The 27,018-nt window shown below is 50.1% G+C and overlaps 1 protein-coding gene across 2 annotated transcripts in view; it reads right to left on the bottom strand.

The window, feature by feature from the left end:
* Positions 1 to 27,018, bottom strand: part of OSBP2 (oxysterol binding protein 2) — a 366,039-nt gene that overhangs the window by 57,528 nt on the left and 281,493 nt on the right. For both annotated transcript variants that reach the window (XM_084649482.1, XM_084649481.1), the window contains exon 4: positions 4,021 to 4,219. In XM_084649482.1, the coding sequence (XP_084505608.1) occupies positions 4,021 to 4,219 (199 nt within the window). The remainder of the gene's footprint in view (positions 1 to 4,020; positions 4,220 to 27,018) is intronic.

Genomic DNA, 27,018 nt, shown 5'->3' with positions numbered 1-27,018 from the left:
ACAACGTTTGCTTATGTTTAAAAAATGTTCTTCCCTGAGAGATCTGAACCAATAACAGGGAACATGCCTGCCCAGAGACACGGGGCCTAGAACTAGGGGTGCTGCAGCACCCCCTGGCTTCAAGTGGTTTCCATCATATAAAGAGTTTGCAGTTTGGGCCAATGGCTCTCAGCCCCGCCCACTAGACACATTGTTCCAGCAGCCCTGCCCAGGGACTCCAAACCCTGCTGCTGTTTGTTCCCTCAAGAGCTATGATCTGACCCTTCCTCCATTCAGACACCAGCACCCCATCATCCCCCACACTGACCATTAACACTCCTCTGGGCGGGCGCTCTGATGGCACACCCTCCAGTCGATACAAGACACAGCTACTAAGAGTCACATCCTAGCTGACTAGCTGAGCACCTCACCAGCATCAAGATCGAGCTTCTTGGGATCAGTGTAACTCTGCCTCTCCCTCTGCTCTGCCACTGAGGCCGGCCTTGGATGCCATTTGGCACCTTCTCCAACACACTTCTCCACGCCGCCCTTCCTGATGCATGGAACCCCCTCCAGGAGCTGAGCCATAAGGCTACAATCCTCTCATCCTTCCAATCCTTCCTCAGGCCCACCTCCTACAAGAAATCAGCCAACAAAGACGGCTGGGCCTGGGGCATTTGGGGAGAGCTGATCGAAACAACCACCTCCAATGATTTGGAACTGTGAAATTGCGGAATGACTCCCGTGGTGTCCACATGCTACAGTGGCCTTTACCCAGCCTCCCTCCTCGCTTTGCTCCCACGGTGGAACACGGGCACTTGCTCCCCCTTGTTTCAGACCTTGTCAGGTCTTTGGGGGAAGGGACATGGTTTTCCTGTGTCTTTGTATGGCACCAAGCAGCGCCGATTCTACTGGGGGCCGCTGGTTGCTATTGCGTTACAAATCAGAGACCCGGCAGGCAATTTTCAGCTCAATGGTTCAAGTCTGACAAAGTTAGGAGCAACTGAAAAATGGAACAAAGACAGAAGCAACTGGGACTCCAGGCATCACAACCAGCTGGGCCTGCTGCCTATTGGGGCGAAATGACGACACACGACGTGCTGCCGAATGCACCATGTAAACAGGCTCTGGGCAAGTCTACACGACAGCTGCCATTACAGTGGCGCAGCTACGATGCCATAGCGTGGGCACTTCCTGCATCAACAGGAGGGGTTATTCCGTTCCTGTAGCTAATCCATCCCTCCGAGAGGCAGGAGGTAGGTCAAGGGAAGAATCTGCAATGAAGACCCAGACACTGTGCTGTCCATGCACTTTCTCCAGCCAGCAAGCTGCATTTTGCTCTCCCATCCCCCAAAGGAAATCTGTTCTCTTCTCTTTGCTTGGTCCTGGCTCACTGGGATCCATACAGAAGGGATGTGCTGTGACATTTTCCCTGGCAGTGCTAATCAGCAGGACACACTGCGCATCTTCAGAAGCCTAAAGAGGGGACTGGGGGTAAATGTCTATGCCATGTGGGTGTTTTAGCGGGGGAAAAAAGGGCCCACAAGGGGCTGCTCCCCAGCACACCCTGCTACAAGCTGCCTCCCAGCACTGTGTGCTAGCTAATGGCCCCAGAGAGGGGCAATGTGGGTGGGGCATGGACCAGCTCCTAGCCCTGCCTCCTTCCAGCCATGATGGCTATGCTGGTTACCCAGGTGTAGCAGGGGATGTTTCTCCCAGTGTCGGGGGCAGTAAGCCTTCAAAACACATCATACTGCCATCCAGCTCTGCTAGGGTGGCACACCTCCTCTCCACCCTCCATGCAGTGCAGCCAGAAGGGACCACTGTGATCATCTGACCTCTATCGCACAGCCCAGAGACCTGCCCCATAAGAGTTCCTAGGGCAGAGCTTTTAGAAAAATATCCACTCCTGATTTAAAAATTGCCAGTGATGGAGAATCACCACACCCCTGGGTAAATTGTTCCAATGGTTAATCACCCTCAGTCTTAAAAACATACTTCTCATTTCCGGTCTGAATTTGTCTAGCTTCAGCTTCCAGACCTTGACTCTTGTTAGACCTTTCTCTGCTGGGCTGAAGAGCCCGTTATCCAATATTTGTTCCCCATACAAGTATTTATAGACTGTAATGAAATCACCCCTTAACCTTCTCTCTGTTAACCAAAACACCTCAAGCTCCTTGAGTCTATCACTCTAAGGCAGGTCTTCTGATCCTTTAATCATTCTCATGGATCTTCTCTGAACCGTCTCCAATTTATCAACATCCTCCTTGAATTACGTGCCCCAGAACTGACCACAGTTTATTCCAGCAAAAATGACACCAGTGCCAAATATGGAAGTGCTACGACCTCTCTACTCCAACTCAAAATCCCCGTTTATGCACCCAAGGATTACATTAGCCCTTTTGGCCACAGCAACACTCCGGGAAATAGATTGGTGTGTCCCCCTTCAGCACCTGATGGGGCTGTACACAGCATGGGGCTTCTGCTAAGCCCAGGCTACGTCTTCTCTTCCCATCTGAGAAATAGCCCTGCTCTGCAAATGCAGCTTAGTTTGTGCCGCACTCGAGGCCTCTGCTGATATGAAACACCTGCTCCTAGGTGCTTTTCACTGTCCTTTGGCAGGCAGGTATCTCCAGTTAGCAGCCAGACATCAGAAAGTCTTGGAGGAGGAGGATAATGTCTCAGACTGGCCCAGTGTGGGACAGAACCATTCTTGGGCTCTATTCCTGACTCTAGGAGAAACGTACTCTTGTGCTGGAGCAGGGGACCCACAGGTCAAGGCTCCTGCATTCAATTTCCTGATGGGAAAGGAGTATGATCTAGTGGTCAGAGCAGGGGCCTGGCAAGCTGGGCTCTTAGGTTAAATCCCTAGGTCTTGGAGGCAGCGTGGTTAGAGTAAGGGACTGGGAGTCAGGATGTCTGGATTCAGATCCAGACTCTTGAAGGGAGTGTGATCTAGTCATCACAGCATGGGGGAAAACAGAATCCCTGAGATTGATTCCCTACTGTACCACTGCCTTCTCTGTGACACTCAGCAGGTGATTTCGCCTCTTTGCCTCAGCTCCCTCCCCCTCCAGAAATGGGAACAATAAACCATTCCCAGGGATGTCAAATGCTTTGAGCCACTTGGGCCAAAGGCCCTAGAGGAGCGAATATACTTATGCCCCATGTTCCTTGCTGGCAGGAGGCCACCTGTTACATTGCATCACAAACCCATGTTGTGATGACACTGCCCTGTGGGGAGAGCCCCACAGCTACGGAGCATCACAGTGAGAGGCTCCTTTACGCTGGAGGGCTCTGGTGGGGTTGAATGTTACGTATTTATCTGAGTGGATCCATTCCCCTGACCCCAACGTGGCACAAGGGAACTGCCCCAGCCTGGCATTAGACACTGCCAAGGAATGAGCTGCTACTGGTCAGTTAAGGCTCCATTTGTGGGGTACAATGAAACCAAACCCTGCTGCTGCTGGTGAATCCAGACACCCTTCTAGCTGCCTGGGGACGACAATTTGGCACCAGCATCACCTGCAATTCGGTTTTATTCTCCAGCAATGATTGCAACCAGCAAACGAAACCCAGATGAGACCCCAGCCACGGGAGGTGGGCAAAGGGCTCCAGTGCTCTCATGCGCAGTAGAGGCAACGGCGGGAAGAGCGGGATTCCCCTGGGGAGACCCGCTCCTAGGGAGGCAGCTGTATTACTGCCTTGTCACAGGCCACGCCTGTCCCATACCCCGCAACGAGCTTTCACCTGAGAAAAAATCCATGGGCATGATGGGCTGCCCTGCCCATCCTTCCCGTCTCTGCTGGTGCCCTACCAGTGGCTGACTGGGAACGAGCGAGAGGGCAATCCCTCCTGCCCCATCTCCCGCCCCGCCCCCATACTGCTGGGCTCTGTCAGTGACTCCCCGGAGCCATTGTGAGATCTCAGCAGCAGAGCTCACATTGTGACATCCCAGCAGCAGAGGTCTTGGGCTGGCAGGCGGGACCCAGGCCATTGGCGTCCCAGCCCTCTGGGCCCCCGGGGAAGGAGGCCGCTCACCCTTGGAAGTGCTGCTGACTGCTGTGGCGCTCGAGGACAGGCCGGGGGCTCCCCGGCAGGCCCGTTCCAAGCTGTTGTGCTGTTTGGCTAACTGCTCAATGGTCTCCTCCAGGCAGATCCTTTGCTCCCGCTCATACTGTAGAGCCCGCTGCCATTTCCGACTGTGGCTCTCGGCTAACTCCAGGAAGTCGCGGCAAGCCTGGGGGAAGCAAGAAACACACAGGTCAGGCTCCCTCGGGGACAGGCCCCAGTCGCGAGCAAACAGCACTGCCCACAGCAGCTCAGGGTCTCTGTCAAAGGAGCCAAGAGAAGGGGCTTTTCATTCTGGAGCTCTGTGCTCCTCCCACATCTCAGGGAGCCCTTCACCAGGAGCAGCACTCCAGCCTTTCTTTCCCCTTCAGATCTTCAGCCCCCCCAGCCTTGCCCTCCCCGTGCAATCGGGGCTGGGGGACTTTTCGGTTTGCTGGCAGTTCCAAAAAAATGAAAATAAAACATTTGGTTTGGGTCAAACTGAATTTGAAAAATTTCTGCAACTCAAAACAGTCTGTTTGGGATCAAACAAAGCATGTTGTTCAACTGGAAATACAGTATTTTCCAAGGGCTAGATTCATAAAATAGCCAAAGGTGGGATTTCCCTTTTAGCCCACTGGCTGGCATGCTCACTTAAGACAATCCTAGCTGGAGAGTCTGCAGGACAGGGATTTGAACCCGGGTCTCCACCATCCTGACCTGAACCATTAGCCTGGGGTCAGGCCTCTCTGTCTCTCCTGTCCCACTTAGTATACAGTACTTGAACAGTCATTGGGCCAGAGGATAAAATGGGGAGACAATGACACTGCAGCTTGGAGGTTAGGCTCCTCACCAGGGGGGTGACAGCATCAAGATCAAGTCTCTGCACTATTGAATATTTCATTATTTATACAAAATAGAATAGCTTCAGCAGGCGACCCTGAGGGCACCCCACCCCAGAACAGCTAAAAGACTGGTGGGGAGCGCATGTCCCTGGCAGAGGAGAAGGTTCAAATCCTGCTCCTGAGTGGGGATTCATACTTGGGTTTCCCACATCCCAGGGGAGTGCCCTGACCACACAGCTAAAAGCGAGCTTTGAGCTAGATGTCATTACTATCAGGTGGGGGCACATATGGTTGAAAAAGACTCTACTCAAAGAGTGGGTATCAGTGGTTCCCTGTCAAACAGGCAGGGCGTATCTAGCACAGGAGTCAGGCCTGGGTCTGATACTATTCAATACTGTTGTTTGACTTGGATAATGGAATGGAGAGCAACCTTATAACATTTGGAGAGGACATCAGACTAGGACAGGTTGCCAGCACTTTGGAGGACAGGATTAGAATTCAATTGACCTTGACAAATTGGAGAATTGGTCTGAAATCAACAAGAGGAAATTCAGTAAAGACAAGTGCAAAGTGCTTCACTTAGCAAGGAAAACTAAAATGCATGACAACGAAAAGGGGAATAACTGGCTAGGTGGCAGTACTTCTGAAAAGGATCTGGGGGGTTAGAGTGGATCACAAATTCAATATGAGTTAATGTGATGCAGTTGCAAAAATGACTAATATCATTCTAGGCTGCATTAACAGGAATGTCGTATGTAAGACACAGGAGGTAATTGTCTTGCTCTACTCAGCACTGGTAAGGCCTCTGCTGTGTCCAATTCTAGAAACCACACTTTAGGAAAGATGTGGACAAATTAGAGAGAGTCTAGAGGAGAGCAACTAAAATGATAAAAGGTTTAGAAAACCTGACCTACGAGGAAAAGTTAACACTGGGCATATTTACTCTTGAGAGCAGAAGACTGAGGGGGACCCGATAACAGCCTTCAGATATGGCAAGGGTTATTCTAAAGAAGACAGTGATCAGTTTTTCTCCATGTTCACTGAACGTAGCACAAGAAGTAATGGGCTTAATCTGCAGCATGGGAGATTTAGGTTAGATATTAGGAAAGTCTTTCTAATGATAAGGGTATAGAATCATAGAAAATTAGGATTGGAAGAGACCTCAGGAAGCCATCTAGTCCAACCCCCTGCTCAAAGCAGGACCAACCCCAACTAAATCAACCCAGCCAGGGCTTTGTCAAGCCTGACCTTAAAAACCTCTAAGGAAGGAGATTCCACCACCTCCCTAGGTAACCCATTCCAGGGCTTCACCACCCTCTTAGTGAAATAGTGTTTCCTAATATTCAACCTAGACCTCCCCCACTGCAATTTGAGACCGTTACTCCTCATTCTGTCATCTGCCACCACTGAGAACAGCCAAGCTCCATCCTCTTTGGAACCCCCCTTCAGGTAGTTGAAGGCTGCTATCAAATCCCCGCTCATTCTTCTCTTCTGCAGGCTAAATAAGCCCAGTTCCCGCAGCCTCATTCCTTAAGCTCTGGAATGGGCTTCTAAGGGATGGTGTGGAATCTCTGTCACTGGAGCTTTTTGAGGACAGGTTGGACAGACTCCTGTCAGGGATGGTGTAGGTTGAGCTGGTCTGGCCTGAGGAAGGGGGCTGCGCTTGCTGACTTCTCAAGGTCCCATCCAGCCTGACATTTCTATGATTCTATGTTATAAGGGGGCAACACCATCCTACCTGCTCTGTAAACAAAACAATTTGGTGAATTCATGTCACCCAAAGCTGCATTTTTGGGCAGATAACCTAGTTGTCGAAAAATTTTGCCCAGCTAGGCGTACAGTACAGGTCACACAGCCGTGGTGTGAGAAACTGGCTTGGAATCTGTAGTCATGGCTCATTGCCCTGAGCATCCAAACATGGATATACTGAGCGCTAAGAGGCTTCAGGCCTCCTTGGGTTGCGGGGGGGAAGGGGGGGCAGTCAGGGAGTTTTACTGCTAGCAGTGCCAACTGCACTGCAAGTTTCACACACATTCAGCTCTGCTGATGCAGCTCAGTTTTCACTTGCAGGTCCCTCGTCATTTCAGTTATGGGATGCTGCCCCCCACCCCAGCTCTGCCACTGCCCCTCAACCCTGACCTGCCACCTCCCCACTCCCCTGGACATTTCAGTCCTGGCACCCCTGGTCAATATTTGCACAGCATTTTAAAAACATGAAGTGCTAGACGCAGTGTAACCTTGTGCGACAAAGGTCCTCCTCTGCCTTGGTGGGTCCTGTGCTTATTGGCGGATTTGCTCGCCTCAGAGATTCACGGCAGCCCTCAGTTTGGCCACTTTTGCTAGAGGCTCAAACCTGCCGTCCATCCAGCTAACCTTATCACTGGCCAGCATGGGGGAAACAGAACAATCCCCACAGTCTCTGTGTCCCACCTAGTGGGTCAGGGACAGGCCAGATCCCTTTCCAAATTAGACCTTCCCTTCTGGTGTTTCTCACAGATCAGGTTAACTCCCCCTGTGTCTGACCAGGAGTTGGGGAGAACCCAGGCCCACCCTCTACACCGGTTTCCAGCCCAGGGCCCAGTGGATAGCAGCTGTCTACAATGTTCCCTGTATCAGCTGCATGACAGCTACAACTCCCTGGGCTACTTCTCCAAGGTCTTCCCCCAGCACCTTCTTTATCCTCACTGCAGGATCTTCCTCCTGAAGCCTGATCACACTTGAACTCTTCAGTCCTCCAGCAGTATACCTTCTCACTCCTTACACACTCCCCTACTAACTGATGGGAGGTCCTTTTTAAACCAGGTGTCCAGATTAGTCTGCCTGCCATAATTTATTCTAGAAAGTTCTTAATTGACTCCTGGTGTCTTGATTAGCTTGCCTGTCTTAATTGGTTCTGGCAGGTTCCTGATTGCTCTAGGGCAGTCCCTGCTCTGGTCACTCAGGGAACAGAAAACTGTTTATCCAGTGGCCAGTATATTTGCCTTCGACCAGACTCCTGTACCCCTGGATCCCAATAGGACCAGACTCCTGTACCCCACTGGTCTGGGTCTGTCACACTTGATTATCCAAACCAAGATCACATCCCATAGCTTTTAATTACTCAGTACATTCCTAGGGTTCCAAAACCCCTTCGCTCTCACAACTGATGCCATGTCCTCCCAGGGGCGCTGTTCTGGATTATCATTGTCATTCCAGTTCAGCAGCCCTGCTGCTCTGCCAATTCAAGGATTGAGTCTTAACTGCAGCCCCCAGAACTATTTCATTCTTGGTTGTGCCCCCCCGGTTCTGTCAATGCACCTCAGTCACAGCCCCCCTGCTATTCCAGTCCTGGGCTTGCCCCCTGCTACCATAGGCCAGGCCTATTCCATCCAAACAGTGCACAGGTTTTGTGATGGGGACAAATATCCCTTGGGAACGAGGATGAGAAGGGAAAGAAGAGCCAACGGAAGAGACAGGCACTGCATTTCTTGCTGACTAATAAGGAAGAAGGACAGCCGTCTTCCTCCATCTTTGCTGAAGCAGAGTCCAGCCAGAATTACAATCCCCTGGCTGCTAATTAGACACAGTATGGTTTGAAAGCATAACAGTTCTTCCCCCGGGGTAGAGAGAGGACAGGTTATGCTGACAGGCAAGCAGCTACTTAGTCTCCCACATGGAGTGGTCTGCAAAACCTCTAAGGCTATGAATCGTAGAATCATAGAATATCAGGGCTGGAAGGAGGTCATCTAGTCCAACCCCCTGCTCAAAGCAGGACCAATCCCCAACTAAATCAGCCTAATTCGACATAAATTGTGTCACTCAGGGGTGTGAATCAGCCACTCCCCTGAGTGACATAACTTATGCCGACTTAAGCGCTGGTGTGGACAGCGCTATGTTGGCGGGAAGCTACCACCACTCCAGGAGAATGGAGTAATTAAGCTGAGGAGAGAGCTCTCTCCCGTTGGCTTAGAACACAGAGAGCTTTCAGCAGTCCACCCACATCACTGCGGCTGAGCTGCTGTACGCTCTCCTGTATAGCCAGAGCCTCGGAGCACTTGGAGCCTGTCTACACTAGCGCTTGAAAGCGCTCTGACTTGCTTTTGTAAGCGTAGCCAAGCCCTGAAGCTCCAAGGTGAGGAGTGTGGCCCACAGTGAGGGAAGGTAGCAGGTTAACAGAAGCCTCCAGGACGGTCAGTTTGACACTTACTTTCACCAGCATCAGAGTCACAAGGTAGGTAAGGTAATATCAAGAGAAGCAGGTCTGATAAAGGATATTACCTCACCCACCTTGTCTATCCTGGGCCCAGCATGGCTACAGCAGACTGCATCCAGCATCAGAGTCACACAGACAGAGCCAAGGAATGGCCAATATATCCCTGCAACTCCCCAGAGGCTGCAACCAACGGGCGAGCTAGCTTTGTTTCCTTTACAACTTTACAAGAATGTGCTGGAATCTTAGTCCTATGCAGACAACGGGATTATTTCCAAATTCAGATGACCCACTCTGGCAGAGGGACACCACCAATAAAAAATAAAGTACACTTTTCTCTGAAAATGCATTAACTTCTGTCATAAGTAACAGCTAAGATCACCACAAATGAAAGAGGAGGGAACATGCAGCTCTCTCTTTTCAGTTTGTTCACATGTGCATTTGACAGTACTTTGCGCCTAGTCAGTTTCACCATTAGCCTTGGGACTACTCCCATGCTGGAAGCTAAACCTGCCTGTGTGTGCCGGATTGCGGTCTGAGTCAATTCACCGTTATTGTGGGGTCTCACACAGCTGCGCAGAAGAGAAAAGTGATCTAAAAACTAGGGAAATGTTATTGTAAGTGCCCAAAAATTGGTAGGGGGACTCAGGGTCATGCTAGCACTTGCAACAACCTTTAATTCATCTTTGAGAGTGCCGAGATGTCTAGCTGGCAGTGAGAGATACCATTAAGCTACTTTCAGAGTAGCAGCCGTGTTAGTCTCTATTCGCAAAAAGAAAAGGAGGACTTGTGGCACCTTAGAGACTAACCAAATTATTTGAGCATAAGCTTTCATGAGCTACAGCTCACTTCATTGGATGCACACTGTGGAAAATACAGAAGATGTTTTTATATACACAAACCATGAAAAAATGGGTGTTTATAACTACAAAAGGTTTTCTCTCCCCCTACCCTACTCTCCTGTTGGTAATAGCTTATCTAAAGTGATCACTTTAGATAAGAGTGAGGGGCGGGGGAGAAAACCTGGATTTGTGCTGGAAATGGCCCACCTTGATTATCATACACATTGTAAGGAGAGGAATTATGACGTGATTGGAATAACAGAGACTTGGTGGGATAACTCACATGACTGGAGTACTGTCATGGATGGTTATAAACTGTTCAGGAAGGACAGGCAGGGCAGAAAAGGTGGGGGAGTAGCACTGTATGTAAGGGAGCAGTATGACTGCTCAGAGCTCCGGTACGAAACTGCAGAAAAACCTGAGTGTCTCTGGATTAAGTTTAGAAGTGTGAGCAACAGGAGTGATGTAGTGGTGGGAGTCTGCTATAGACCACCGGACCAGGTGGATGAGGCTTTCTTCCGGCAGCTCGCAGAAGCTACTAGATCGCAGGCCCTGGTTCTCTTGGGTGACTTTAATTTTCCTGATATCTGCTGGGAGAGCAATACAGCGGTGCATAGACAATCCAGGAAGTTTTTGGAAAGCGTAGGGGACAATTTCCTGGTGCAAGTGCTAGAGGAGCCAACTGGGGGGGAGCTTTTCTTGACCTGCTGCTCACAAACCAGGAAGAATTAGTAGGGGAAGCAAAAGTGGATGGGAATCTGGGAGGCAGTGACCATGAGTTGGTTGAGTTCAGGATCCTGACACAGGGAAGAAAGGTAAGCAGCAGGATACGGACCCTGGACTTCAGGAAAGCAGACTTCGACTCCCTCAGGGAACAGATGGGTAGGATCCCCTGGGGGACTAACATGAAGGGGAAAGGAGTCCAGGAGAGCTGGCTGTATTTCAAGGAATCCCTGTTGAGGTTACAGGGACAAACCATCCCGATGTGTCGAAAGAATAGTAAGTATGGCAGGCGACCAGCTTGGCTTAACGGTGAAATCCTAGCATATCTTAAGCATAAAAAATAAGCTTACAAGAAGTGGAAGGTTGGACATATGACCAGGGAAGAGTATAAAAATATTGCTCGGGCATGTAGGAATGAAATCAGGAGGGCCAAATCGCACCTGGAGCTGCAGCTAGCGAGAGATGTTAAGAGTAACAAGAAGAGTTTCTTCAGGTATGTTGGCAACAAGAAGAAAGCCAAGGAAAGTGTGGGCCCCTTAATGAATGAGGGAGGCAACCTAGTGATGGAGGATGTGGAAAAAGCTAATGTACTCAATGCTTTTTTTGCCTCTGTCTTCACGAACAAGGTCAACTCCCAGACTGCTGTGCTGGGCATCACAACATGGGGAATAGATGGCCAGCCCTCTGTGGAGAAAGAGGTGGTTAGGGACTATTTAGAAAAACTGGACGTGCACAAGTCCATGGGGCCGGATGAGTTGCATCCGAGAGTGCTAAAGGAACTGGCGGCTGTGATTGCAGAGCCATTGGCCATTATCTTTGAAAACTCGTGGCGAACGGGGGAAGTCCTGGATGACTGGAAAAAGGCTAATGTAGTGCCAATCTTTCAAAAAGGGAAGAAGGAGGATCCTGGGAACTACAGGCCAGTCAGCCTCACTTCAGTCCCTGGAAAAATCATGGAGCAGGTCCTCAAAGAATCAATCCTGAAGCACTTACATGAGAGGAAAGTGATCAGGAACAGTCAGCATGGATTCACCAAGGGAAGGTCATGCCTGACTAATCTAATCGCCTTCTATGATGAGATTACTGGTTCTGTGGATGAAGGGAAAGCAGTGAACGTATTGTATCTTGACTTTAGCAAAGCTTTTGACACGGTCTCCCACAGTATTCTTGTCAGCAAGTTAAGGAAGTATGGGCTGGATGAATGCACTATAAGGTGGGTAGAAAGTTGGCTAGATTGTCGGGCTCAACAGGTAGTGATCAATGGCTCCATGTCTAGTTGGCAGCCGGTGTCAAGTGGAGTGCCCCAGGGGTCGGTCCTGGGGCCGGTTTTGTTCAACATCTTCATAAATGATCTGGAGGATGGTGTGGATTGCACCCTCAGCAAATTTGCGGATGATACTAAACTGGGAGGAGTGGTAGATACACTGGAGGGCAGGGATAGGATACAGAGGGACCTAGACAAATTGGAGGATTGGGCCAAAAGAAATCTGATGAGGTTCAATAAGGATAAGTGCACTTAGGACGGAAGAACCCAATGCACAGCTACAGACTAGGGACCGAATGGCTAGGCAGCAGTTCTGTAGAAAAGGACCTAGGGGTGACAGTGGACGAGAAGCTGGATACGAGCCAGCAGTGTGCCCTTGTTGCCAAGAAGGCCAATGGCATTTTGGGATGTATAAGTAGGGGCATAGCGAGCAGATCGAGGGACGTGATCGTCCCCCTCTATTCGACATTGGTGAGGCCTCATCTGGAGTACTGTGTCCAGTTTTGGGCCCCACACTACAAGAAGGATGTGGAGAAATTGGAGAGAGTCCAGCGAAGGGCAACAAAAATGATTAGGGGTCTGGAACACATGAGTTATGAGGAGAGGCTGAGGGAACTGGGATTGTTTAGTCTGCAGAAGAGAAGAATGAGGGGGGATTTGATAGCTGCTTTCAACTACCTGAGAGGTAGTTCCAGAGAGGATGGTTCTAGACTATTCTCAGTGGTGGAAGAGGACAGGACAAGGAGTAATGGTCTTAAGTTGCAGTGAGGGAGGTTTAGGTTGGATATTAGGAAAAACTTTTTAACTAGGAGGGTGGTGAAACACTGAAATGCGTTGCCTAGGGAGGTGGTGGAATTTCCTTCCTTAGAAGTTTTTAAGGTCAGGCTTGACAAAGCCCTGGCTGGGATGATTTAATTGGGTATGGGTCCTGCTTTTGAGCAGGGGGTTGGACTAGATGACCTCCTGAGGTCCCTTCCAACCCTGATATTCTATGATTCTATGAAGTCCTCCTTTTCATTAAGCTACTGTAGCACAAGAGGGGGAAAAGGGACACTATCAAGATGAAAATCATTCTGAAAAACCCACAGGTGTGTAACTAATAACAATTCAGATGGTTAAAAGGGAGAGAACTTTAGACATCTAATACACTTGTCATCATTAATGGGGCTCATTTATTGTTTGAGCTTCAGTCTACTTGGATTTCACATGCACTTCACCCAGTTTTTTGCACTTCACTTATATGAACCAAGACTGGTCAGTTTCATTTAAATTTCTAGTTAGCTCCACTTTCTTGTTCTCATGTTCTAGCACCGTGCTGCTGGGCCTGGGTTTCCCAATGGAACCCTGATTCTGTTAGAGATTTTTTAAAAAGAACAATTTCCATTAGTTAGATTTTCCAAACCATTTGTCTACAACATAAGCAAATTTTGGGCCTAAACCAGATTGACAGAGCCCCCTGGAGGAAGACGAACCATGGAAATACTGGAAAGTTGAAGGCTATCTTGTGAGTTATGTGATGAAATGTGCAATGAAGGAAATAACCCTCACATGTTAAAGACACATTACACACAGTTGCTAGAGTGTGTGTGAGAGAGCATGTGTGTGTGTGCACACGTGTGCATACCTCTGTCTGTTCATGTGTGTTATGAAGTCGATGGGTGTACTAGGGACTTGGCTATTGTTGATTTTACATGGAAGGCGCCCAGATACTATGGTGAAGGGTGGCAGGATAAAGCCTTAGACAGATTATGGAGGAACACAATAGAGGCCCCATCCATCCTACACATATAGCTATTAGATCCTCTGTTATAAACTGTCCTTGGCCAAAAACAATTTATCACCTCACGTTCATAAAGCATGTTTTGCTTTTTATTAATCTCTGTGCTGTTCACCAGTTCGTATTTCTGTTAACAAAGGATTAGTAACTAGAGACCTGATCCTGCAAAAAAGAACACGTGTGCACTTTTACACACACATGTAGTCCCACTGACTTCAGTTGGACTACTCACTGCGTGCAGAGTTTAGCATATGTGTAAGATTTGAGGATTGGGGTCCAAGACACAAACCCTGTCCTCACCACAGGTAAAGCTGGATTTAACCCGGGCTGCTCTGAGGGCCCCGGGCTGCTATCTTTGATTGCTGGCTGGTATCCGTAAGCAGCCCTGTGGGATGAAGTACTATCCATGGCATGAAGTATTATTCAGCATAGATAAGGGTCCCTAATGAGATACAGCCGCAGGCAGTTTTGTTAGCTAGCAATAAAACTTCCCTCGAAAAAAGCTTGCAAGCAAGAGCAGCAGCTCTGAACAGGTGGAGTTTGTCCTGCAGTCAGCACTTCTCTGCCTCCAGAGTCTTTCTAACTCATGAGCTGCAGTAGACTCTGGGAAGCAACCCAGAAGCCCTGTGGAGAAGGCTACAAAGGGAGATTTCCGGGGCACCGTTCAATAGCTGCCTGCCCATTAGCAGCGCATTAAGAGGACATTCAGGCTAGGACTCTAAGGCAACCCTCTGCGGCGAGAAGGACAGAGGCCCTAACGCTTCCCCCTGCGGCAGCCAAGGGTCTGGTTCTGGGGCAGCGGTGGGGAGGGAGGGAGCGGCGTGCATTTCTTAGGGTTTGTCTTCCCATACAGCGTGACAAGCAGCATGGGTGCAGCTGTGCTGACGTCGCACTTTAGTGAAGACATTACGATGCTAATGGGAGAGTGTCTCCCGTCCGCGTGGGTAATGCACCTGCCTGCTGTAGCTAGGTCACAGGAGACGCTCTCCCACCAACACAGTGCTGTCTACACAGGGGATAGGCCGGTGTAACGGCTTCACCTTCCTGACCGAGGCAGCTATCGCAATACAGCTCTGTAGTGTACACCTGGCCTGAGAGCTCAGTATCCCTATGCTTCTGGGGGGCTGACGGTGTCCGTGGGGTGGTTGGAGCGACAGAGCCTGGCCCAGGAAGGGGAGTGGTACAGCACAGGGGCACAATAAGCGTCAGCACAGTAAGCGGCCCAGGAGACTGGCAGTGACCGAGCAGCTGGCATAGCAAAGGGGACAGAATGCAACGGCCACAAGACATATTTTCTACTTCATTAAAAATCCTGATGTGACTTGTCTGAGCCAGGCTGCAGAGAGCTGTTGTGGCCAAGTTCTGAATTAAAGAGGTGTAAATAGGAGTCACTGGAGTTACCCCAGCATGACATTGGGGTAACGCAATGGAGAATCAGGCCCATATACCTCTTAAACATGGGGATTTCTCATTTGCAAAATGACATCAGCCCCCTGCCCCTGGCGGTGCCAGAGACGCTCGCCTGAGACAATGAGCTGGGTTCCTAACTGGGAGAGGTTTCTGCTTGCCCACTGTCCCCACTCCTGTCTATTTCTGAATTGATTGAGAACGGCACCTTTTAAAGGGTCCGATCCTGCCCCCTGGAAGTCCATTGAGTGTTTCAGTGGGAGCAGGTCCAAGTACTGAACCACACCACTGAGCCAACAGGGGTGTTAATGCAGCATGCAGAGCCAAGGATTCCCTCGGAGCCAGTCTGCTTATCGCCTGGTCTGGCAAAGGAGCAAACAGGAGATGAAGGCAGCCCTGGGGTGACCCCTCCTCGTGGCACAGGGGTAATGCCCATCAAGTGGGGCAGGGAGCATTTCATCAGAGAGAGCCCTGAACACGATGATACAAATGTCAACAAGAGCTAAAGTCCTTGGAGAAAGTTGCTATTCTGAGTTACGCTCATGGGCTCTGGTGCCCCGTGGGTCACCGACCAGCCGAGTTCTCACCAGAGCCTCAACGTGTGTGCCCTATGCCAGGGGCTGCCGGGGAGTTGGTGTGGGGCTGGACATGCTGGGAGAATCTCCCGCTGTGGGTTACAGCTTCTTTACATCCCCCTTTGCATTCCCTGAACATCAAAGTTGAGTGCCAGGATCTGGCCCAGATAGCGGAAGGGCCAGATTCTGAGCTCATACTGGTTTTACTGTGGACGGACAATGGTGTAACTGAGAGCAGCATCTGACTGAAGTGAGTCTGAGCTGGAGTAGCTGCCAGGCTGAGGGGCCAGACGCAGGTGGAAATGGCCCCAGTCCAGACCTGCCTCATGTCTTATTGGTCAAAGCCAAAGGCATGCTGGGCTGCTGGTACATGCACCTCCCTCCAACCCTCAGCAGCCGTGTGACACCAACTGCCAGTCAGACTCTGACCCACGTACCAAGACGTACCTTAACTCCCTTCCTATCACCCCTGCATTCATCCCAGCACCCTGGGAACACACAGTCCTTCGGTTTTCGCTAGAGACCCCTCTTTGTGCGGGGCTTTGGTGGTCCACTGGCATCTGCAATGCAGGATCAGAGCAGGGGTCACCCTTGGTTAGTCAGCTCACGCATCTGAGCGAATTGAGTGGGTCTGGCCCACACCAGCCATGGGAAACGTCACGCCCAGCCCGCGAATGCTGCCACCCACAGTGGACTGGAGAGACATCAGCCCTATGTCTCGGCAAAGGGGCATTTCCGTAGCACCAGCCACAAGGCATAGCTGCCCATCTGCTCGTAACTGAACTAGATCCCTGGCCAGCTCCAAAGATCCAGGACACCCTGGCTTGGCTTCTACTTATTCTAGCACCAAGACCTCTTGGAGAGCCAGGAGGATGAAATCCTTCCAGGCCACAGAGGGGCAGCAGCAATGCTCTGCAGTCACTGCTCCAGCCTCAGGGCTGGACTAGCTTCTGTGGGGATGGGGAGAACGGCTGGTAGATCTACCCCTTCCAGAGGCGCCAACATTGGGATTTCCCCGGGGTCCGCCCCAGGCCCCAGCCTTACTCCAGCCCTTCCCCCAATCTCCCACCCCCTGCCTCTTCCTGCCCCCACTCCTCCCCCCAGCGCCTCCTGCACGCCGCTGAACAGCTGATCCGCAGGGCTGCAGGTGGGTGCAGAGTACCCATAATTTTTTCCCCATGGGTGCTCCAGCCCTGGATAACCCATGGAGTCAGCACCTATGACCCCTCCCCCACTCCACCTGCACGCAACCCCACCCCCACCCCCCGCACATAGCTGTGTGAAGGGAGCCCTTGGGGAGCTGGGTTCCATGGTGTTCATGGGGGGCAGACTCCCTGGATCCTGTTCTCCCTCCCCTGGGCAATGAAACTGTACCCAGTGCTCTGCATCTGCCCCCCCCCCCCAGGCCCTACACAGGAGGGGGCGGGATTTGTCCCCAAATTATCCCATACTCCTAGCTGGAAAAGACTAATTCGCTCCCCACATCCATCACCTCCCCCCGCCCCAGGACTGGTCCCTCCAATCTACTGGCTAGCACACTGTGCAACCTGGCTGCAAGTGCCCCAGCGACAGGGCTCCCCCATGTCCATGGGCGGTGAATCCAGAGTCTCCCTGTGGAGGGCTCGCCCCACCTCACACCTGCCCTTCCCCCCAGTGAGATGGTGATGATGATCCCAATGCCAGCGCGGTAACTCGCAGAGCTGCAGGGACGCCTGCCTGGCACATCCCTGAGACACAGGGGCAGCAGAGCAGCAGAGAGCACAGGGGTGAAGAACCCAGATGCACAGACAGGGGTCACGGAAAGTTCCTCTGCCCCTAAAGGAAGGAGAAAGAGAGGAAACCAGAACAGCAAGTTTTAGAGAGTTCCACAATGTGCCACGTCCGGGCACCCTTTACAGACAGTCACTCCACCCTGGCTTGACCCCAGAGGCAGAGCATAACGGCCTTCCCTCGCCTGCTCCATTAGGCACATCTGCCAAACCAGGGGAGCCATCCACAGGGCAGGCAGCAGACGTGGGTGGATGCTGCCTCTCCAAGGCTTTGATGTTTTGTACCCAACCTCAGACTCAAAGTCTCTCTCCAAATCAAAGACTTTTTCATCTGCGTATTGTCCTGAAAACTGCCAGCACTGACGGCATTCTAATTAATTGTACACAGAGAGCCCGTTTGCCAACCAGCTTCTTTATGCTGCAAGGTTGTGATAAAAGGACGATATCACAATAGCAGGTACTTAGCGAGTGGCACTGGCCTTCCCATTCAGGAAAAGCTCATTACCCGCTTTAGAGGTTTCAGGTTCCAGCTCTGCAGTCATCACACATGTGACGTGCACAGCAATAGCCGTTCCAGAGCTGCTCGGCAAAGTGTAATATGGGAATTACCAGCTGTCTCTGGCTCAGGGGGATGCATTTTTTTTAATAATACATTTGGAGATCTTCACCTGTAATTACCGTGCGGCAATTAAATTTGGTCCTTAAGACAGTTACAGGAAATTGAACAGCTTTGGTGCCATGGTAAATTACAAAGAAGAAGGAAATAGTTACAAACGGGACTGTGCCAAGGTACCCAGAGTTACGGGAAAGAGACAGGAGCTAAGGGAGACTCCTGAGGGGAACATCAAGGTCACTGTGTTGAAGTCAATGTCCTAGATGATGGACAAACCTGATCAAAATAACTCTTAGAGCTTCCCATCTGTAGAACTCAAAGCACTGCAATAAGGAGGGTCAATATCATTATCCCCATTTTATTGATGGGGAAACTGAGGCACAAGTGCTGAATCTGTTCATCTTGTCAAAAAGAAGATTGAGAGGTGACTTGATCACAGCGTATCAGTATCTTCATGGTGGGGAAATACCAGGTACTACTGGTTCTTTAATCTAGCAGAGCAAGGCAGACAAGAACCAAGAGCTGGCAACTGAAACCAGAGAAATTTAGATTAGAAATAAGGCACACATGTTTAATGGAAAAAGAAAAGGAGTACTTGTGGCACCGTAGAGACTAACCAATTTATTTGAGCATAAGCGTTCGTGAGCTATTTGAGCATGAGCTTTCGTGAGCTACATCTCACTTCATCGGATGCATGCATCCTATGAAGTGAGCTGTAGCTCACGAAAGCTTATGCTCAAATAAATTGGTTAGTCTCTAAGGTGCCACAAGTCCTCCTTTTCTTTTTGAGAATACAGACTAACACGGCTGTTACTCTGAAACCTGTCATTATGTTTAATGGAGAGGGTGAGTAACGGCTAGAATAAACTCCCAAGGGAAGTGGTGGATTCTCCACCTCTTGATGTCTTCAGATCCAGACTGGATGCCTTTCTGGAAGATACGTATTAGCCAAACACAAGTTACTGGGCTCGTTATTAGGGTAACGGTATACAGGAGATCACACTAAACAGTCTCTTTGACGTGAAACTCTTTGTATCTATGAAAAGGTCACTCAGCAGGTCTGTGGCAAAGCAGGGGAAAGAATCCAGAGCTCCCAACTCCTGTCCTGTGTCCTAGCCACTGAAGGATGCTGCATCCCTTCCTTTCTTAATAAAAATAGGGCAGGGGGGTGGATCCACTTTCCCCAGGTGCTTCTGTTTGGGGAATCGTTTGGGTGTAAAGAAAAATTTCACTGTCCAGATCTGAGGGCCCCAGCAGCAACCACTAAGGAAATTGGAGGTGGACTCTTTACACTCCCGGGCACCAGGTTGGTGACTTTTGAAGGTGATTAAGCAAACCTGACCCCATCCATACCAGGGCAGGGGCCTGGGGGACACTTCTCAGCAGTGTTTGGTGATAAATGGTACAATGTGATCAACTGAGGCATGGTTTGTACCTGAACCAGACACAGAGCAGGCTTAGGCAAACTTCTTGTTATTTATTTGCATTATCGTAGCACCTAGGAGTCCGGTCACGGACCAGGGCCTCTTTGTGTTAGGCGCTGTACAAACACAGAAGAAAATGACAGTCTCTTGATGTATAAGAAAAATGCTTCTGGGATGAGCGCTAGAACAGAAAAAAAGACCCTGCCCCAGGGGGAAGGCCCGGTGAGAATTCCCCTGTGATGCTATGGGGACAGCACAGCTGTGGACCTCGACCGTGCCCAGCAGCCTGTCCTCTGACACCCAATGAGTTCCAATGGCCTCTGAGGGCAAACCATGAAAACGGGTCCTGCATCCCCGCAGCAGAGATACACCCCTGCCCTCAAACCGAGGAGATAATGGCCTGTCCATGGCATGGGCATGATTTACCCACAACTCTTGACCTCCAAATCCCAGCCCGAAAGAGGCAAGATCCAAAGCATGGCCAGTCCTGGGAGTTAAGCCAGAGGCTGCCTCGGACCATGCTATGGCTGCCATGAGGTCCTGAGCTAATGAGTCCTCAGCTGCATAGACACTGAAGTTGTCCTGATCAATTAGTCTCAGTGACTTCAATGCCGTTGTGCAGAAGAGTTAAGTCGGCTCCAGCAGCGATTCTGTAGCCCTTCTTAACCTTAGCCAGGTCACCTGATCAAAGCTAGTTTTGGGGTGGAGAACGCCAGCATTTCAAGTCAGAAACAAACACCACAACTGCAGCTGGGATCAAAGCCAGGCTAGGAGCCGCCCCAGGAGGGTCAGTAGCTCGCGAAGTTACTAGTTGCTGGTGCTTGTTTGCACAGGCAGGTAGCTGCTGGGTTTACTTCTCCCTCCTGCACTGGGCTCAAGGAGGGACGTGCTTTGCAAGTGAGCTAAACTGATTTCCCTCTTGGCACTGGGAAGGGAGAAAAGGTAACCTCCTTCTGCAAAGACAGGAAGAGAGCCCTGGACGTTAATAATGTCACAGTTCTCCCAAATAAGTTCCATATGGGCTCTTCCCTGTTGGCTTGCTGTACAGTGTGATTTGAAATCTGTTCTAGTTACAGAGGTGACAACTTCTTTGTTTACCTGCAAGTTTTATTCATTGATATAAAAAATACACAGCCCACTGCCAAGCCATCCCTTCTGCAGCCCCTTTTCACCACTGGTTTGGACTCTCCCTAGTACTGGAGAAGAAAATGAGCCACTGTGCTGGTGGCCTAACCTAACAAGGCCTTTCTTTTGACTAGAGGGTACAGCATTCCCTGCAAAGCATGGAGCCCGTGGCTCTCTCCAGCTCTCACTGGGATGTTCAGTCTTCAGGAAAGCCTGTGACGTGCACATCTGAGGAAGGAGCACTGCTGCCTTTGAGAAGTACAGCTAGGATCATCTTGCTCTCATTGAGATGAGGCTATTAATAATCACTTAAATGCTTTTAAATAACTCCCTGGCTATGTGTATGAGGTCAGCTCTTTGTTACGCTGTCAGAATAGCCAACAACTCTGGATGCCCTGGTAACATCTCAGGACATGTATGCTCAATTTACTGTGAAGAGCAACCACCTGCGTCCATTCCAGTGTGGGCTGCATTCTGAGTGGATCTCATCAGCTAAGTACAGCCAGGCCTAGTCAATATCAGGATGGATGCTAAAATCCTGGTTAAATCCCAGTTTGGAACAGCTGTCTGCCACCCAGGATAACCCTATGGACTTCAACTGAAGTGTTGAACAAGTGAGAGGAGACTCAGGGCCTAAATGTTCAAAGCAGAGCTTGTGAGTGGGGAATCACTGGCACTAACGAGATAAACCAGTAAATCCAGCCCTCTGATTCTCTTGTGGTCCCAGGCATTTTGACATTGCATTCCCCATTTCCCCATTCTCGGTAGAATCTGGACCCCATGATGACCTCTCGTATTCTCTGACCAGGGACCATTGCCCAGAGACCTGACACATCCACCTGCCTTGCAGAAGGCAGACAGACCCACATAAGAGATGCTGCCCTTGATTAGAACTTCCCAGGAAGACACTGGAAGAGCAAAGCATTTTGGCAGGATGGCAAATAGAAAGAGGCTGTTACATCCGAGCGGTAGCTGGAAGATTCAAGCAGTAAAATATACAATGTAGCTCCGGGGTCTGATAAGCCAGGATACAAAACCACATCCGTGTCTCGGACAGTAATATTGATGTAAGCAGCATGTTTCGCATTACTCTAGTTAGTTCCATAAACAGAATCTCTTTAGATCATGGAAACCCTTCATGAAAAGGGAATGAGATAAAATACGAAAAACCACCACCGTGGTGCAGTGATGCAGCTTCTCTGCCAGCCAATCAGATCAGCAGATCATCTGGTGGCTCACTGTTTTTGACCAATATAAAAAGTAAAAACTTCCAGCTGATCAGAGACCATCATTCTTAATATTAGTTATTCTTTGATTGGCCAGAAGCACAAAATTAAATCTATTCTCCCAGCCAATCAGAATAATGCTAAAGTGAACCCATATCACTCACTGGGTCTCAATTTATAACCCACCTGTGTTAGATCTGAAGGAGTCACCTCATGAGTAAGCAAATGGGCCTAGAGGATGGCAAGGTTAAGATGAGAGCTGCCAGCTTGAGGTCTGAATAGCGAGGAGGGTCATGGCCCCAACAGTCCATAGGATAAACCTTGAAGCCATTTCTAAACTTGCTGTCAAGTTTTCCTATACTACAGCATTATTTGGTAAGCCAGCAACGTTCCTTCTGCCCTAGAAGCCCTAAGAACAACCACCCTTTGCCCCTTTTATTCAAACAGCAATGAATCTTTAAGCATCATAAGACCTCTGCAAGGTAGGAAAGGACCTTACAGGAATCATTTTACCTACCACTGAGCTGCAGTCACCTCTGGGGTGAAAAGCAGCAGCTGTTTCATTAAAAGTATCAGATTTTGAACAAGGATTTCCAGAAAACACAGTTTCAGCTGTGTCTCTGGGTACCTTTAGACTTCAAACACTGGGTGTCATTGCAGCTTGAGCCGACACCTGTAAACTAGTTCTAATCTCACTAGTTTGGGTCCCAGAACAGCAGAGCCGCAGCAGCATGAGACTCCATGTGGGCTCTGGGTAATTACTCACAAGGCTAGCCCGCATGCTAGACATATCCTCAGAGGGGACAGCATCGCCTACGCTGACTGCACCTCATTGTCCGAGTACTGACCCAGTCCACCCCCTGCTCAGCCTGTGACACCAAACGGGATCACAAGGTGACACCGTCAATGAACAGACCATTGTGGAAAAAACTCTGTATTCCCCATCGGAGTGCAACAAATCAGCCAGCAGGCTAGAAAGGAACATCCCCTCTGGGCAATCTGGAGTTTCTTGCATAGCACTGTCCAGCTCTGAAGCACATGGTGCTGGCTACTGCCACAGACAGGATCCTAGACAGACCCCTGGTCGGAAACAGTCTGGAAATTGCTGTGTGTGTTTGCAAAAACAACAGGGAGTCCGGTGGCGCCTTAAAGACTAACAGATTTACTCGTGTGTGTTTGATTATTTGAACAGCCAGCGCTCTACAAGAGAACTGATGTCAATGGAACGTTAGGAGACTCCTGAGACGTTTATCCAGCAGCAGGAGGCCATTATCCAGTGACAGATATTCTTTGATTTTAGATCTTAAGCTGCATTTCCAGCTCTTGGCAGGGCATGTAAATATAGTTACTGTAGCTTTGTGGGCTATGCATCAATGGAGCAGGAATCAGGGTTTGAAAGTGTCTAGGTTGACCCCCTGCAGAAAAGCAAGCAGAGCCCACCATACTGAAGGGAGGCCCAGGGCAGGTTTGCCTCCCACCTCTCTGTCAGTGTCACTCACTCCTGACCTGGCGCATACTTTGGTGTTCCATTCCCCAGCTCCCAGCCAGTTCTGTCAGTGTCCACCAATCCTGCCCCAGTGACCCCCCAGCTAATCCAGCCCTGGGACTCACATCCAGCTTTTTTTAAGGCAGCTCAGTCATGACGTTTACCGTCTCTCTGCAATTCCAGCCCAAGGACTCCACACTGCTTGGCTGATACACCTCAGTCCTGACTTGCTGCGGCCCTAGTTATTTCAGACCTGGAGCCCCCACAAAGAATAGCCAGCACATGTCAGACCTGAGGAAACGAAGGCAGAAAGGAAACAATCCACAGAGAAGCAAATACTCAAATACACTAGCAACCCCTCCCCCCACACACACGGATGCAAAGACACAGGTGTGCCCAGAGAGCTCTGACTGCAGTCACTGAGGGCTCAGTTATGCCACCTTATTCATAGCTTACACTGTGAATAACCCCACTGATTTCTGTTCATGGAGCATGGTGTCAAGAGGGACAGTGGACCCATGGTTAGGGCATTCTGGCATTCAGGAGACCCAGGTTCAATTTCCATCTCTGCCACAGATTTCCTGCGTGACCTTGGACAAATCACTTAACCTCTCTGTGCCTCAGTTTCCATCTGTAAAATGGGACAATAGCTCTGTCCTATCTCACAGGGGGTTTAGGAGGACAAATACATCAAATATTGCAAGGTGCTTCAGTTCAGCCCCACACTAGCCTAGAAGGGGTTAATGAGGCTATGAATGGGCCAGTTAAGCAGATAGGCCACAGCTGAGGGGAACGAGGTGGCCTAATGATGGAACCAGCGGGGCTGGGATAAAGCCAGGAAGCTGGCAGTAGAAAAGGGCTGCAGTGAGGGAGCCTGTGGCTACTCTCTGGACATTAGAGAGGGGAGGAAGAAAACGCGGGGAGAGGATGTAGGAAAAGGATCAGGGAAATGGCAGCAAGGTTTAAAATGGTGCCAACCTTGGCTGCTGCTGACAGGGTTTCTGGGTTGGCACGCAGAGTAGAGGGCAGGCCCAGGTTCCCCTATCAGCCACTGGGGAAGTGGCATCATCTGGGCAGTGCATAAGACTGCCTGAGACATTTTATACAGACAGACTTTGACACCCAGGAAGGGGGAAAACACACAGGGACCTGGCCAGTGGGAAGGGAGAGCACTCGGAGTTGCAGAGAGTGGGAGAGAAAGGTGGCATGGCATGCAACAAGAGGAAAAGGGGACATTATATCTGGATAGAGCTAATCCCCAGAGCAGCCAGGAGGAGGCGCCCTCGCGGTAAGTGAACCCAAGTGACAGGCCCACAGAAGTACCTTAGATAGACAGTGCTCAAGAGTAAGGGCAGCCCTCTCTGGCTCTGTGTGGCTTTTGCTCATAAGACTGAAGCTTATTCCAGAGCTTTGCTACCCTTAGTGTTAGAAAGTTTTTCCTAATATATAACCTAACTCTCCCATGCTGCAGATTAAGCCCGTTACTTCTTATGCTGCCTTCATAGATTCATAGATATTTAGGTCAGAAGGGACCATTATGATCATGTAGTCTGACCTCCTGCACAACGCGGGCCACAGAATTTCACCCACCACTCCTGCAAGAAAACTCTCACCTCCTATATCTGAGCTATTGAAGTCCTCAAATCGTGTTTTAAAGACTTCAAGGAGCAGAGAATCCTCCAGCAAGTGACCTGTGCCCCATGCTACAGAAGAAGCTGAAAAACCTCCAGGGCCTCTTCCAATCTGCCCTGGAGGAAAATTCCTTCCCGACCCCAAATATGGCGATCAGCTAAACCCTGAGCATATGGGCAAGATTCACCAGCCTTCAGTGGACATGGAGAACAACTGATCACTGTTGTTGTTAGAACAGCCCGTAACACATCTGAAGGCTGTTCTTAGGTCCCCCTCGGTCTTCTTTTCTTCAGACTAACCAGGCCCAGTTTTAACCTTTCCTCACAGATCAGGTTTTCTAAACCTTTTATCATTTTTGCTGCTCTCCTCTGGACTCTCTCCAATTTGCCGACATCTTCCTTAAAGTGGAATGCCCAGAATTAGACACAGTACTGCAGCTGAGGCCAAGCAGAGGGGGACAATAACTTCCCATATCTTCCATATGACACTTCTGTTAATACACCTGTGTTCTCAACTCCATTATCCAAGCTATTAATGAAAATATTGAATAGTACCGGCCCCAGGCCTGGCCCCTGTGGGACCCCACAACATACACTCTCCCTCCCCGTTTGACAATGAACCATTAACAACTACTCTTTGACTAGGGGCAGGGCTACACTTGCAGATGTAGAGCGCTTTGAGTTAAACCAGCCTTCATAGAGCGCAGTAGGGAAAGCGCTGCAGTCTGTCCACACTGACAGCTGACAGCACACTGGTGGGGCTACATTTGCGGCACTTGCAGCGGCATTGGGCGTGGTGCATTATGGGTAGCTATCCCAGCATGCAAGTGACTGCAAAGTGCTTTTCAAATAGGGGGGTTGGGGGGTGGAGTGTGACAGGGAGTGTGTTGTGTGTATGTGGGGGGAGAGAGAGTGGGTTTTTGGGGGCTGAGAGCATGTCAGCATGTTGTCTTGTAAGTTCAGACAGCAGCAGACCACCCTCCCCGCCTCTCTCTCTCACACACACAGCATTCCACACTAACGGTTGCTTTGTCTCGGAGCAGATAAGCAGCCGGCTGTCAGAAATGGAGCTTTCAAAGGGCATATCCGCATTAGAATCATAGAATATCAGGGTTGGAAGGGACCTCAGGAGGTCATCTACTCCAATCCCCTGCTCAAAGCAGGACCAATCCCCAATTTTTGCCCCACATCCCTAAATGGCCCCCCTCAAGTATTGAACTCACAATCCTGGGTTTAGTAGGCCAATGATCAAACCACTGAGCTATCCCTCCCCCCTTCATTCCTACAGTGATCCAAAAACAATTGCAAGAGTGGCCACTTGACTTAAGGGGATTATGGGACGTTTCCGGAGGCTGATCAGAGCGCACTAATGCAACACCTCGTCCACACTGGCGCTGCGGCCCTCCAGCGGGGACGCAGCAAACGTTATTCCACTCGCCGAGGTGGAGTACCAGCGCGCTGTAGCTGCGTAGTCAGAGCGCTCTACGTGCCTTGCCAGGGTGGATGGGGAGTGAGCGAGTGCGCCCAGGGCTCCTTTATTGCACTGTAACTCTCAAGTGTAGCCAAGCCCTAAAGTCTTTCAACCAGATGTGCACCCAGCTTCTACTAATTTCATCTAGACACAGTCTGCCTATGAGAATGTCATGCGGGGCTCTGCTAAAGGCCCTCCTACCAGCAAGATACATCACCAGTGTAACTCTGTTAACTTTAGCGAAGCTACTCCAAATTTACACTGGTGTAAAAGGGCATAGGATCAGCCCCTGGTCTGTCAGTTACAAAGGCTCTCTTGGCTCCAGGACGAGCTGAGGACATGGCTAGCTCCATTCTTCAAGCAGGATTTAGCCTGTTTGTTTTCTCTCTGGGCAAGGAGTTGCTGGCTGAGGTTCCCCCTAACCCTTATTATCTACGTCGGGGTCAGGACGATCTCTGACTGCAGCGGTGTCTCTGTGACCCAACAAGAAGCCCTGGATCTGAAATTACATTCTGTCTGCGGTTTCCATTCTCTTTTTTAAATCCTCCATCTGCTCTAAAAGCTACCCAGAGCAGATCCCTCTGACTGACCTCAGAATTAGTCAGAAAGTCCCTGCTCATGA

The sequence above is a fragment of the Lepidochelys olivacea genome (genome assembly GCF_965140295.1).
Source record: "Lepidochelys olivacea isolate rLepOli2 genome assembly, chromosome: 15".
Lineage (NCBI taxonomy): Eukaryota > Metazoa > Chordata > Testudines > Cheloniidae > Lepidochelys > Lepidochelys olivacea.
This window is presented reverse-complemented; position numbering and strand designations above follow the sequence as displayed.